The 13,309-nt window shown below is 39.4% G+C and overlaps 3 protein-coding genes across 6 annotated transcripts in view; all 3 read right to left on the bottom strand.

The window, feature by feature from the left end:
- The window catches only part of LOC134851365 (small ribosomal subunit protein eS8-like), a 478,345-nt gene that overhangs the window by 6,086 nt on the left and 458,950 nt on the right, over positions 1-13,309 (bottom strand). For 2 of the 4 annotated variants that reach the window (XM_063867419.1, XM_063867420.1), the window contains exons 2-3: positions 4,918-5,078; positions 2,113-2,831 (exon numbers count right to left, since the gene is read on the bottom strand). In XM_063867419.1, coding sequence (XP_063723489.1) covers positions 2,209-2,831; positions 4,918-5,053 — 759 coding nt within the window. In that variant the 5' untranslated portion in view covers positions 5,054-5,078 and the 3' untranslated portion in view covers positions 2,113-2,208. Of the gene's footprint in view, positions 1-1,549; positions 1,841-2,112; positions 2,832-4,917; positions 5,079-13,309 lie in introns of those variants that run through there. The other 2 variants (XM_063867415.1, XM_063867416.1) reach the window with 1 other exon arrangement.
- LOC134851362 (uncharacterized) overlaps positions 1-13,309 on the bottom strand; it is a 78,449-nt gene that overhangs the window by 12,267 nt on the left and 52,873 nt on the right. The window lies entirely within an intron of this gene.
- On the bottom strand, positions 5,358-8,785 carry LOC134851521 (uncharacterized). The gene has a single exon (XM_063867646.1). The coding sequence runs from the start codon at positions 8,780-8,782 to the stop codon at positions 5,564-5,566; it is 3,219 nt and encodes a 1,072-aa protein (XP_063723716.1). The 5' UTR covers positions 8,783-8,785; the 3' UTR covers positions 5,358-5,563.

Below are 13,309 nucleotides of genomic sequence, written 5' to 3'. Positions count from 1 at the left end.
GTAATAATTTATTCATTTTGTTTAATCTGTTGTTTTTCATCAATAGCTAAAATACGTTAAAATTGTACAAGAACTAAGAGGGGTAGTCAGCCAGTCATCATTTTCTCTAATTAAGTCTAAAAATCAACACAGAGGCGAAATCAAATCTTGCGATACAGAAATGTATGACTATGATTACCAGCAAATGAAAAAATAAATCAAAAATTGAAAAAATTCAAAAAAATTGTTTTTTTTTGTAAAAAAAGTTTTTGCCAAAAAATTTTTTTTGTCAAAAAAAATTGCAAAAACGGACAAGAAACTTGGGAGATAAAATTATCTGCACCTTCACAAACTTTAACTTGCACCATTAGAAACTTTAGAAAGAGCTTTCAAAATGCTGAAAAGAAACCTAACTTTTCTGAGGGACCTACGCCGACAAAAATTAGCAGACACGAAATAACAGGTAGTGGCTAAAATCGAACTTATGAGAATCACCGTCTCAAACATGGGTGTTATCACTGCGCCAAATGCACAGAATATTTCTTGAAATTATGAAGAAAATAACTTCCAAAAACTTTTAATGAACAGCATGAGCAAACTTCTTGGATCTCAATTACTTGCCCAAAACCGGAATACACTGATTTTTTGTTTAAATTTGAGTTGAAAAATGCCCAAACTTTATGCAAATTTAGTGCTGCGGCAACTAAGCCAACAAAAAACGGAGACAAACAGAAGTTCGACAAAGATTTTTCGACGCAAGGACAATTTTCCGCTTACAAAAAAAACAGGTCCTGGCCAGATTCGCACCATTGACCTGTGTCTCTATAGGCAGCTGTGTTACCTCTTCGCCGCATGCGCGAATCAACCTCTGAATTACCTCATATGAGCCAAAGGTAAAATTATTCAAGTGATTCTGTTAAAGTAGTTTCGGTTTGATAACACGTGCAAATCGCAAACGAAAAAATGAACATCCAGACCAGATTTTCTCGACACGAGACCAAGTTTCTACGTTTTTTCTTGACATTGCCCATGGGCTTTAATTTGAGATCAGTAGGAAAACTTTTTTAAGGAAAGAAAGTGAAAGAATGCAAGTAAAGAAATGCTCATGCTTTTCATAACTTTTCTAAAACTATCGAGGACCCATACAAGATTTTATAATTGTACTAAATTTTTAAATGAGTGAGCTTATTTGACCCAGGTTTATGATTTTCCTAATACAAACCGCTGAACCGCTACTTAATTTAGATTTAGATCCCGCAAAATCTCTGTGAAAATATACACTTTTTTAACTCAAGCCCTTGGTTTAAGGAACATTTTCCTGATTTTCGTCTGGCAAAAAGGATGTAAAAAAATTTTTCCACGGCCAAATTGTGTAATTCAAAGTGCTTTCAAATACAATATGCAGAAAAATTGGTGTAACACAAACCAGTTTCCCGCCAAAAACTAAAAAGACAGTAAGATCTTACTACAAAACTTGTTGTCGCTAAATGAAATCGCGTAATGCAAGTGTTGCGTCTGATACTTCGCTAAATCAAGAATTGGCGGTCTCAAAACCCTGATTTGAACTAACTTTCAGTCCACAATCGATCAATTTCCGTCTCGTTATCATCTCTTATTTCACTTGAAACTTCTGAGATTCCTTCATTAATGTCAAAACATTCAAGTTGAAGGTCCGCATTTCCTGGAACTCCTGAAGAACTGTAGGTTTTAAAGCCGAGTCGAATTCTGTTGTTTGAAATGCAGAATGCGCATTTCTTTCTAGCTGAATAAGCTCTCAAAACAATACTAGGCTTGCAAGCATTTTTTACAGTAGCGGAAGCCAAGATACCACTTAGCACTGCTTTACATGACATGATAACCTGAAATGAACAAACGATTGAGGAGCGCAGTTTACAAAAACTAAGAGTCAAGCTGAGAAGGATTGCAATTTAACAAGAAAAATCTTTTATTTTAGTAAGTCGCGATGTGACATTTTTGATTCTAATATAGTCCGATTTGAATAAACAAACAGTGGGGAAAAACAAAACTTGATTTTCAATTGATTTAATTTGACTTTCAAGTTGTTCATATCTCCTTCCACTTCGCAATGTCTAGTGAGTACTACAAGTGAACTTTCTTATTTTACTGGAAAAGTTTTCAGAGCGTAAAAATAAATTCACAAGCTACTGAAAAAAGGACTTTGAAGAGTAAATATCAAACACTTCTCGACATCTTAGAGAGCGCTTTAAATCACTTTTGCTTCTTCTTGTCCATCTTCTTCCTGTAGAAGTCCAGCTCCTTTCCTTCCAGAACATAGCCATCAGCTCGTCCGCACTGACCGGGTCGCGAGGAAATACAAGCATACACAAACCCTTGCTTCATGCAATCTTTAACCACCGGGTCTACTTTTGGAATCAGAATCTCCTGGACAATTTTCTTTACTGCTTTCTTTTTAATTGGTTCCTTAGCAGCAGCAGCGGCCTTGGACTTCGAAACTTTCCCGTCTTTTTTCGCTGCTTTCAGTGCTGCTTCCTTCTTGGCCTTCTTAGCCGCTTTCTCAGACTTTCGCTCTTCTGGAGTCTTGACTTTTTTCACTGAAATGTTTTCGACCGTCTCAGCTAGTTCCGCAAAGTCCTTACCCTCTCCTTTTCCGACGCCATATTTCTCCTGGCACCAGGACTTAAAAGCACTCGCGTCAATTTTAACGATGCAGTTCTTCACGATCGTTTTTGTGCGGACCATTTCGTTGTTGGTGGCATTGTACACGACGTCTAGGATCTTCGCTTTTCGAGTGCAATGCTCCGAGGGCCAAGAGAAATTTCCGGTGTCGAGTCGGAGGGCCCGCATCTTGATGTTACCACCTCGCACACGCACTGAAAAAAAAATGTTCAATTATAAACAGGTGAATAAAAATCACATGACGAGCACGAAGAGGCGGCAGATGCTGTGCAAGTATTGAAGAATGTTCTTACTTATTTTCATAAAATTACAATTGCCACTGCTTAAATTTGTGACAGATAATCGTAATGAGAAAACTCTAGTAAAAAAAAACAACTCCCAAAAAGACAACTCGTATAATTTAGCTCCATATGAACTTCTAAACAATAAGTTATTTATTACACGTGAAAATTTACTTGCGGAGAAAAATTAGATCATTTACATTGAGCATTGCCTCGAGAAGGAGATATTGAAGAGAAGGCTTCCCAAACGTATTTTAATTTTTATAAACACTTGTTTAATTTTAATCAAGTTTGAAAAAAAAGAAACGCATGGAAAAACAGTCTCAAAATGCTCCCAATCGATTGCAATATCTGTGGGGACAAACTCTAAATTCTTTGCAGTGTCAACCAAAGAGTAAAGGAACGGACAAAGACGCAAGATTATTCCCGAGCTAATCAAAATCTAATGAGTGTGGTTTTGGAAGTCCTTATAAACCTTAAATTACATCAGTATCGAGGGTAAATAAACGCAGAGAATTTGGAGATGTGCCGAAGACTGTGGGGGTCATTGCAATTCTCATGGAACTTAATTTCCATCTATGGAGAAACAAATCTTTAGCTCAAGGCTCAGTGCCGTGTGATGGATCGTCTTATTGTATTCACAACTAATTCAGAACAGGAAATTTTTGAGCGATACGCAGCTAGGCATGCTGACGGTACGTTACCCCTCGTTATATAAACAAAAAGATACTACGCAAGCTATTATGAACACCTGCTCATTTCATTGTTTAATTCAAATACAAACGCAAAACTCAGCAGCAAGATAATCAAGCATTTAGGTTTCTAGTAGAAACTAACAAAATGTTGGAACCCACGAAGATTTAATTTCGCTTTCAAAACAGTACCCGCACCGTCTGTTAAAGACTGCTTTTTTATTTCGCGCGGGCGAATTGGAAGAATCCAAAAAAAGTAGGACTGGTATTGATTAGAGGGGACAAATGACTACAAACTTTGCATGCCCACGCTCTCATTCGTGATTACGGTTTGAAGCTCGCACTTTAAACTTCACGCCACAACAAGCGAGAACGAACAACGCAATTCACATCTCAATAATTTCCAAGAAAATTGGGTGGGACAAAATATACGTGAAATAGTACGAAAAAATCCTGAATTTAAACCAGCTATATGGAATCAACTTCACAATGCAAAAAGTGGAAACCACGCAACGAACAATTCGATTGGAAGATTGCATGAAGCTGAGCAATAAGGAATGAAAAAAAAACACCTAGATTTATTTGAAAAACGCCAAATATGAATGTCCAAAAAGTCCTACAAATGCAAAGGACATCAGAACTCTTAAACTATCAAAACAATGATACAATTTCTCAGCTGGAAGGTATTTCTTTCAATTTTGATCTGTAATAACTTTACATACGAGAGAATTTTTTTCCTCCTCAAAGTTTTTGATATTTTACCACCTTTTTGCTTCACATTAAGACTAAAGGGTAACATAATTGCCGCTCGAGCTACAGGAGTTGTATTTTGCTGCGAGTTGCCTTTTGTTACGAGTTGCCGCAGCAAAAGGCAACTCGTAAATAAATTACGAGTTGCCTTTTGCTGCGAGATAGTGAGGAAATCGCGAATACTAATACTGTCGGCTAAGGACGTATTAACGTGACAGAAACTTCCGTACCACAGGAATTTGACTACTTCGTGACTCAAAGCAAAGAGTTCTTTCTCTAAGGCAGAACCATTGGTCGCGCAGCAAAATATCCTTATTAGGGCCAAATTGCTATGCGGCAAAACATCCATATTAAAGCCTTATTCGTCGTGATTCAGATTCCTATGCAGTGATTCGGATTGAAAATAAAATTCCGCTAAGAAGAACATCTGCTTTACTTAGATTAGTATAATTTGAAAATTCTGCTCTACTTGCATAGCAACCGCCTATTCTCGTATTTACAAAAACAAATCAAATTATTTATTTTAAAAATTCTGATGCTTGATCTCGTAAATCTACCTGGTCGCACTCGCTCGGGCATGAGTTTAGTCATGGCGGCCGGTCTGCCCAATTCGAACTTCCTCTTCTTGCGCCACTTGTTGAAGCGACCTCCTGTGCTCTTCCTCTTGTGGAACTTGGCTTGAGTGATTCCCATATCTTCAGATGTTCAACTCACTTCTGAAAACACTATCACACTTAAAACATATTTATAACTTCAACATACTACAACCATGAGCTCTTTACATTGATTCTAAACAACCCCCGATAGTGAAAAACCTCTCAAGTAATTATTCTCATTGGCCAATTTATTTCCAGAAATCGTACATGGAAAGCCTGTGAGATCTTCATTAAATTGGGTCATCCATACTGATGCTTGAAAACTGACTCTATATATAAAACTACTGTTCTGGTTCAAACTGAAGTTGGGTAGAGAGATTCTCAGCCTTGTTCAAAAAGTGTTACCAGTGAACATTAATTCAAATCCACACAGAAAAATTACAATTTTAAATTTAATTTACAATAATTACACTATTTACAAATTAATTAAAACACTCATATTAACTGAAATTAGAACCTAAAATACATTGAGCAGTAGTTACTGCAGGGTCAAAAAGAGAAGAGAAGCATATACCATACAATTGATAACTACTGAGCTTAGGTAAGTCTACCAATTATTAGCTGGCGTTGAGCTTGTCGGGAACTCTTCGTTTCTACTCGCTCTTAACGATTGAATATACTGCTCCTCTTCCATCAAATACTGGTCCTCGCTTTGCGCAGAATTCCTCAGATTCTCCAAATCATAATCCATTTGCAACATCTGTTTCATTATTTCAACTTGTTGAACGGAATTTATTTGAGCTGTGAAATCAGCAGGAGTGTTGAACCCTGAGTCGTTCACGTGGGGTCCCATAGCCATGCTATCATTCATTCCATGCATTCCCGAATGTCTGAAATGGTTGTCAAAATCTGCCGATGACTGAGTTCCGAACTGTTTGAAAGCCAGATGCGAAGGAAATGGGTTCAATTCCGCCGAGCTCACAGGTCCAGAACACTTCGAACAAATCAAAGAGTTTTTCTTCGTCTCCAAATTTTTCTGCTCTTGGGCCAAAAGTAGCCTCTCCTGGGCTAAACTCTGTTCTTGTGCTCTCAAAGAGGTCAATTGAGTCTTCAATTGTTGAGTTCTGTGATTATGTTCCAGTTCTATCGCGGTGGCTTTGCTCAAAGCGTTCAACCCCTCGTCTCTAATTTTAGTCGCATCAGCTGTAAGATGATCTAACTGAGATTGCCTACTTCTAATTTCAAATTTAGACTCATCCGCAATCTTTCGTTCCACTTCAATCCGCTTTTTCTCTTGGTCGAAAGCGTTTCGCTCTTTTTCCAAATTATCTCTGTCCATTTTCAACTGTGCCGCAGTCTTAGCTAAGGTTTCATGTTCGTTGGCGATAGCTCGCAATGACCCACTAATTTCAGCTTCTGCTTGAGCAGTTTTAACCGACTCGTGTTTTTCCCGCTCGCTGTAAGATTTGACAGAGGCCTCCAGTTTTGCTCGTTCGATTCCAAGAAGCCGACGCTCCTCGTAAAGCATTGATCTGTTCTCTTTTTGCTCTCGTTCGAAATCGGCTTTAGCTTTATCCAGCCAGCTTCTCTCCTGAGATATTTTATCCAACTGCTGCTGTTGCTGCATTTGTAAGTTCTTCTTTTCTGCCGCCAATCTTGCTTGATCTTGAATCAAATTAAACTTGTCGTTTTCTAAAGTCGAAGCAGTTTCTCGCATGTGCATTTCCATTTTTGTTATCAGCTCTTGAATCTTCTTTCTCTCTCGTTCTGTATCCGCTAACTGTCGTTCTAGCCTTTCTTCTTGAATACGAATTTCGTTTTCTTTCGCTCTTATTTGAAATTCACGTGCATCTAGAGTATTTGCAGATTTATTGCCAAGGTTGGTCGAAATTTCGTTGATCAATTTTGCTTGGCTTTCAACCTGCTCTACAACTACATTAACAGACTGTAGATGAGAAGAAGCCGACTTAATCGCTTCTACTTCCATTTCTTTCTGCTTCTTCACAAACTCCACCTTTTTTTCAAACTCGCTTTTCGACTCTTGGAAGTTTTTTTCCTGGAGAAGCCTCAAACTCTCCAAAGACTGTTGGTGTCTCAATTCCATGTCTTGCGAATTTCGGTCATACCTCGCTATGACCTCCACTCTATCCTTTTCCATGATCTCAATTAAAGACTTGTAATGTTTGCTTAACGCTTCCTTTTCGTCTTTGCTTCGGGACACTTCGTCCTCGTGTAGTTCTTTGAGATGTTTCATTTTTTGTTCATACTTTTGGACCAAATGATTCTTTTCCTCTTCCCACATGATATTTGCATTATTCATTGCCATTTGATTGGTATGATAAGCATGTGCTTGATGTCTAGATGTTCCTTGATTTTGTAACTGTGGCTGACCTGCACTGTCCATTGACGCTGCGAAATTCGGACCTGGTTGCTGCCTTGGCATACTTTCGGGTTGTATTGCAGAATCACCATCAAACAACTGCGCTAAATTTTGGTTAGCATTAGTCTGACGTTTCCTAGTAGCACCTGAAGATGTTCCTCGGCCCCCAAAGAGATCATCTTGGGAACGCGCAGAGGGCAAACTTGTACCTGGAGTTCTTTCCTCTCTTGAACGCAAATTAACATCACCTCCTCCGTCCAAAATTGTATCTCTCGAAGCCTGAGAACCCGCTCCGCTTACGATTGAGAGCCCATCCTCGCTAGGTACTCGACTACGGTCTCGGAAGAGGCCAGAAGCTGCAGGAATTTGCAGCGTCTCGCGAGTAGCCATTTCAGTCTTTGGAGTTTCTGAATGCTCTGCTGCAGATTTAGCGGCAGGTGTAACTGGATCCTGAAATCCATCGCGTTGATTAACCCTTGTTCCGGCCGGAGGTTTTGATGACAGAAGTTGATCTAGAGGAATTTCGTCACCAAACAATGGTTCATTCGTTGATGTTTTTGGCCGCAAATCCAAACCAGAGTCCCCAGGTTTTGGGGTACTTGTACCCGATGGAAACCCAGAGGTAGTTTTTGGTCTTTCGGGACCCTGTCCAGTTGAAGCTCTTCTATTTTTAGCCAAATTGACCCAATCATTCGACGCACTGGTTCTGTTTTCCTCTTTCAGCCACGACCCAAATCCAGCCGATTTCGGTTCCGAGCTAAGACCAAGAATATCTGACATCGCATCGAAATCTTTGCTTGCATTGAGAGCAGGCTTGCTGCCTTTTCGTCCAGATGCTACACTTTCACCGTCTAAGATACTTTCTCCTCCAAACTTCACGGATCCCTGAGCACTGACTCCAGCGTTAATCGCTCGCCGTCCGCGGCTACTTCCGCCAAGCGACGGTTGGTAACCACGTCCCGCTAAAGACTCATTATCATCCTCGTCTGTAACCTTCAAAGTTGGTTTAAGAGAGCTTTTCGGGTCAGGTCTGCGTTCACCTGTAGGCGGTCGCTTAACTGCAACATCAGTCGAATCGTCGATTCCAAGCAAATTATTCATATTGAAACCACTGCTTCCGCTTTTTTGTTCATTTGACTGGCTCGCAGTTTTAGCCGATTGTTCAGTCAGAAGATCAGTAGGATTATCATCACCCCAGTCTATTTCTTTTTCGATTTTGAAAGCCTTTCGTTTACCACCGATAGCAGAAGCAGGTTTAGGCTGTTGCTTGTCTTCGAGAACTAGTGGTTTGATATCCTCCAAATCTTTACTGTCGGAGGGGGTTATGATTTTTGGAGGCGGTGCTGATTCCTCTGTGTTAGTCTGTTCTACATTCTCTGGTATCTTGGATTGTTCTGGTTTCGTTTCTTCGATTAAGTCTAAGAGATCGTCAAAATCGTCATCCATTTGGCTTCTGAAAATTACATTTATTTGATTTCAGTTACCCTATAAAAGTTGCTGTTCGCATTTTTGACTAAAAATGAAAAAAAAAGTGCAACTTAGAGCCCTCCGCTTTGAAAACTTGGATCTCTATTTCTACTTGAAATAAGTACAGATATTATAAAATTAAACTAATCGAAATCTCTCTGATTCAACACAATTTTCTATAAACTAACAAAAACTAAAATGGATATTGCACCTAACGCATTACAAAAATAATTGCCCGGAAATGATACTAAAATTCACTTTCATCTCCAGAGTTGATCCCACTCGGCTGCAGCATGGAGCTTTTCAGACGCCTCTTGTAAAACTTCTCTTCTTCAGCGCGTTTTTGCCTCAATTCATCAATTTCTCTGACCAAGTTTGCGTTCGTTCTAACTAGCACATCATGACTTTCCTGCAGCATAGAAGTGATTTTGTTCATATTATTGACACAATTTACCTGCGATTGAGATCTTTCTAATTGCACTTTTAGAGTCTTGACCTGATCTACTTCGGATAATGGAATCAACTCCGAATTCAAAATGGAAGAGTCCGTTTGACATCCCCATTCTACATAGGCTGATCTAAGTTTCCGAGAAACTTCATTTGATGATTGACGATCTTCATATTTTGGCTGCTTTGAGATGTCGACCAATCTTTTGAGTTCATTGACAATTAGAGGCTGCAGCCGATTTTTAGCTTCCGAAATAGAGATAGAATTTGAGCTGTGATATTCAAATAAGTTAAACAGGTAAGATGCAGTTTTCGAGATTTCATCGCCGTTTACTACCAACGGATTATGAGGACCGTTTGATTGGTTCAATGAGTCCTCAAAGAATATCTGAGAAAGTTTCGGCGATGGTGAGTTATTAACAGATGATTCAGAGTTGTGTACGGAAACAGTTATAGAGTTAGTGGGTGCAGGGCTATTTGTTTCATTAATTCTACGAAGAATTTCAGAGAACCGATCTTGATCATTTGATAATAATTCGCCGTAAAGTTCGCTTCTAGTAGACTCTGAGTTAGCAAGCTTGCGCTCTGGGTATGAAACTAATCTATCATCCAGGATTTCTAAGCAAGGCAACAGCTTGAGAATGGTACCTCGGTAATCCAGCTTACTTACGGGGTTTAGGCGAATGTCCAAAATTTTCAACTGGCTGTTCTTCTGTAACTTTTTAAGTTCATCAATACTAGAAACCAGATTGTAGTATAAAATCAATTCCTCTAATGTACTTAGGGTCTCCAGTCCAGTTAAAGATGATAACGCATTTCGAGACAAATCAAGCTTTCGCAGTCGCGAAAAAATAGATAGAGCGTCATTTAAGGAAACAATTCTTTGTTCAATAGTTCCAGGAAGTCCCAATGTTGTAATTCGTTTTGGATTCGTTCTTGTTAAAGAAACATCGATCTTAGTACATACATGGGCCAAGGTCAAGTCAACAAAGATAGTAATTGGAGTCTTCATGAACCCTTAAAAACAACGCACACTTTAGTCATCAACTAAGCTTAGAACTTAGTGACCCTGTCTCACACAGTTAATAAGTTGGTTTAAACATTGTAGAAAGAGGAAAACTTATGAAATTGACCGTTAGGCATTACTGATTACTAGGCTTCTGTTACAATCGTTAACTGCCACACGTGACGAAAAGGAAAATAAGTCCTATCGGCATTTGCTCAAGGCCAGAAAAATAGGAAATCAGGCTTTTGGACGTTGCTTCATTCAGAGCCAATCCAAATGTGGTTCAGTGACAGCAACCAAGCGTAAGGTACTGTTTTCAGGCCAGTAACAAAATGTTCCCGACTCTTGCTTAAATTGTGTTAGCAACGCCAAATAAAGGTCTCGGAAATACCCAATATTCAATTAAAACCTTGATCATTACACCCGCGGATGCGGGTTAACTTATAAAGAACCGAGCAAGCGTTGACCCATTATGAATCAAAATCCACAGACTCGGGAGGCAATGTGCTGAAGAAGGCAAGGTGTTTACGGAGGCAATGTGCTCAAGAGACATTGCTGATTGAACAACATATATTTGTTTCGATGTACCAGTAACTGGGGCAATTTTGACGAAGAGTTAAAAACTCAACAAGCAATTTCGAAGACAAATGAGAACCATGTAATCAGGACATCAATTGTTAATATTACATTGGAAAACGTCCTACATGAGACATCAATTAACTCAGAAAACAAAAACTGAATTGAAACGCAAGAAAATTGAAAAATTTCCACAGCACCAAGGACATTTAAGTTAAAAAATCAGATTTCAAGCCCGGTGTTAGTCATTTTTACAACGCGTTATTTGAAAATTTGCCTGCCGTCGCTGAAGTTCACGTTCGATTGTAACCTGAAATCTCACGTGCATGTAATGTAATCAAATACAGTGGATGTATTTCCACCTATGTTGGGCAAATATGACATCTAACCACACGGATAACATAGCATCAAAAGATTGATACCCCTGTAGGACAGCATGCCCCAAAACGCTGCGGACAAATACTTGACAACAGCAATGATGTTGAGACGCTGTTAACAATGGACGTCTTCAGATAAGAAAACGCAAACTTAAATTGAACATAGGCGATGAGTACAGGAACCGAGAGCTCACACCGAAACAATATTCTGGCATTTTGTAAGTCAGCTCGATTCGAATTTTACTTTGAATTGGAACATACAAAATAAGTGAAATATATAAATTTAACCCAAGAAATATTCCAAAAATTTGAAAACAGAAAAACTTTCGGACCAGTGTTAGAGAACAAAATATCTCGAAAACCAAGTTTCAATTTCCGGAAACTCGTTTTCACAATTATGAAATAATCTAAGAAACTCATGAACTTCCATGTCAATTATTTTGATCTTTAGAAACTTTTCAACTGTAAATACTCTGACAACGGATCAGGTTGAAAAGTACAATTGCTAAAAAAAAAATCAGTTATCCAACAGATCTTCAATTCCATCACATCATCGCTTGGCCCAATCTCCATATCATCATCCAAACTGGATATCATTCCTCGGACAGTCTTTAACTGCAAACAAGCATACGACTTATTTTTCTCTTCGACAGATTCTGCTTCGTGTGAAGTAATGGAGCCATGCTACTTTCATGATTCTAGCAGAAACTCGTGTGCCAGCTCAAATTGACGTTTTTCACAGTATCGGTACGGTGTTCTTTATAATTTCTAGGAGTTCTCTCCACGCGTTTTTAGGCAGTTGTCACATCATTGCGATGAGCAAACAGAGGTTTTTTTAAGCCTCTGGTCCCCTTTCAGACTGAAACCTCCAACGGGCTCTATTAAATTCTGACATATGAGCCTTCACTAATCTATAGAACAAGGATGCCAACAAAACTCGCAAACAATAGTAAAATTGCATTCTGAAACGAATCCTTTTGACTCCACCGCGGATCACCGGGTCTTTACAGGCCGTCGTCTCAAACAAGACCAATTTTCGGGGATATCTTTTCATCCATCTGACAGTCATCAAGGATATACTAATAAAAACTGTCATCCATTATTCATGATGAGGTAGATCAGGAGATCTCACCTTCTTGTTATCCCTCACGTAATGCCAACTTCTTCAGATCAACCCAAAAAATTTTGTCCCGTCTCGAGGATCCAACTTCTCAACCCAACTCTTTTATTCCCTGTTCGTAACTACGGCGATCCATGAAAGCACGGCGATCCTTACCACCTGCACAGAATAAATCGGAGTTGAAAGAAATTCAAGACGATTGACCTGATATGAGGCTACTGGTCTATCAGATACTTATACTAAGCTGCGCTTTTGTTTCCTTGGCTCTATAAATAAAAAAATTTCTTCGAAAGTAGTTTTATCATTTATAGTGCCGAGTACACAGGCAGCGATAGCAACCTGTATTGCGAGGGAATCCTATCCATAAGAAAACTACCTGCCCTGAGTTCCTCGGTACACTTGATCAAGTTCTTACTCAGAGCTAGGGTCGGCGGCACCCTGAACTTCAAAACCTTTAGGTTCGGCAGTTTCTCGTCCAGCTCAAAGCATAATTCAATCTTGTTCCTTGCACCCACGCTTCGAATATCAGCAGGAAATCCACATCGTTTTACGCAAATGTCCAAAGATCGATCCAAACTTTAACCCGGAATATAGTATTTTAATCCAAGCGCCTTGCAGCCCGTTGTGGCTTCTCGGTACAGGCGTCGCAGCTGCTCCAATTCTCCGCGCGCCTGATCCCTCTCGCTGCTTCTGGTCTCGCTCTGTAACATTCGCCCGAAAGATACATATCGACGGAAAATAAAACTAAGTCCTAAGACGACTGGCCAACGTCTAAACAGAGTTTTACATGCTTTTAACCGTCTCTACCATGCCAGTACTTTCGGTGGTCTTTCTAACATCGGGTCGACAAAATCGTTACTGCTTTCGGCTTCGGTCAAAACACTCAAATTAACTTAATTACATGCAAAATTAGTGAGCTCATGGCTGGGTCTCAGTATCCCCAGAACACGAGGTCACTCCTAAAAACAGGGCTACTACTA

Source organism: Symsagittifera roscoffensis, chromosome 7, assembly GCF_963678635.1.
Source record: "Symsagittifera roscoffensis chromosome 7, txSymRosc1.1, whole genome shotgun sequence".
NCBI classification, from domain to species: domain Eukaryota; kingdom Metazoa; phylum Xenacoelomorpha; order Acoela; family Convolutidae; genus Symsagittifera; species Symsagittifera roscoffensis.
This window is presented reverse-complemented; position numbering and strand designations above follow the sequence as displayed.

Bases quoted from the DNA above. Each gene is read 5' to 3' on its own strand.
- LOC134851521 (XM_063867646.1), bottom strand. From the start codon at position 8,782: ATGGATGACGATTTTGACGATCTCTTAGACTTAATCGAAGAAACGAAA.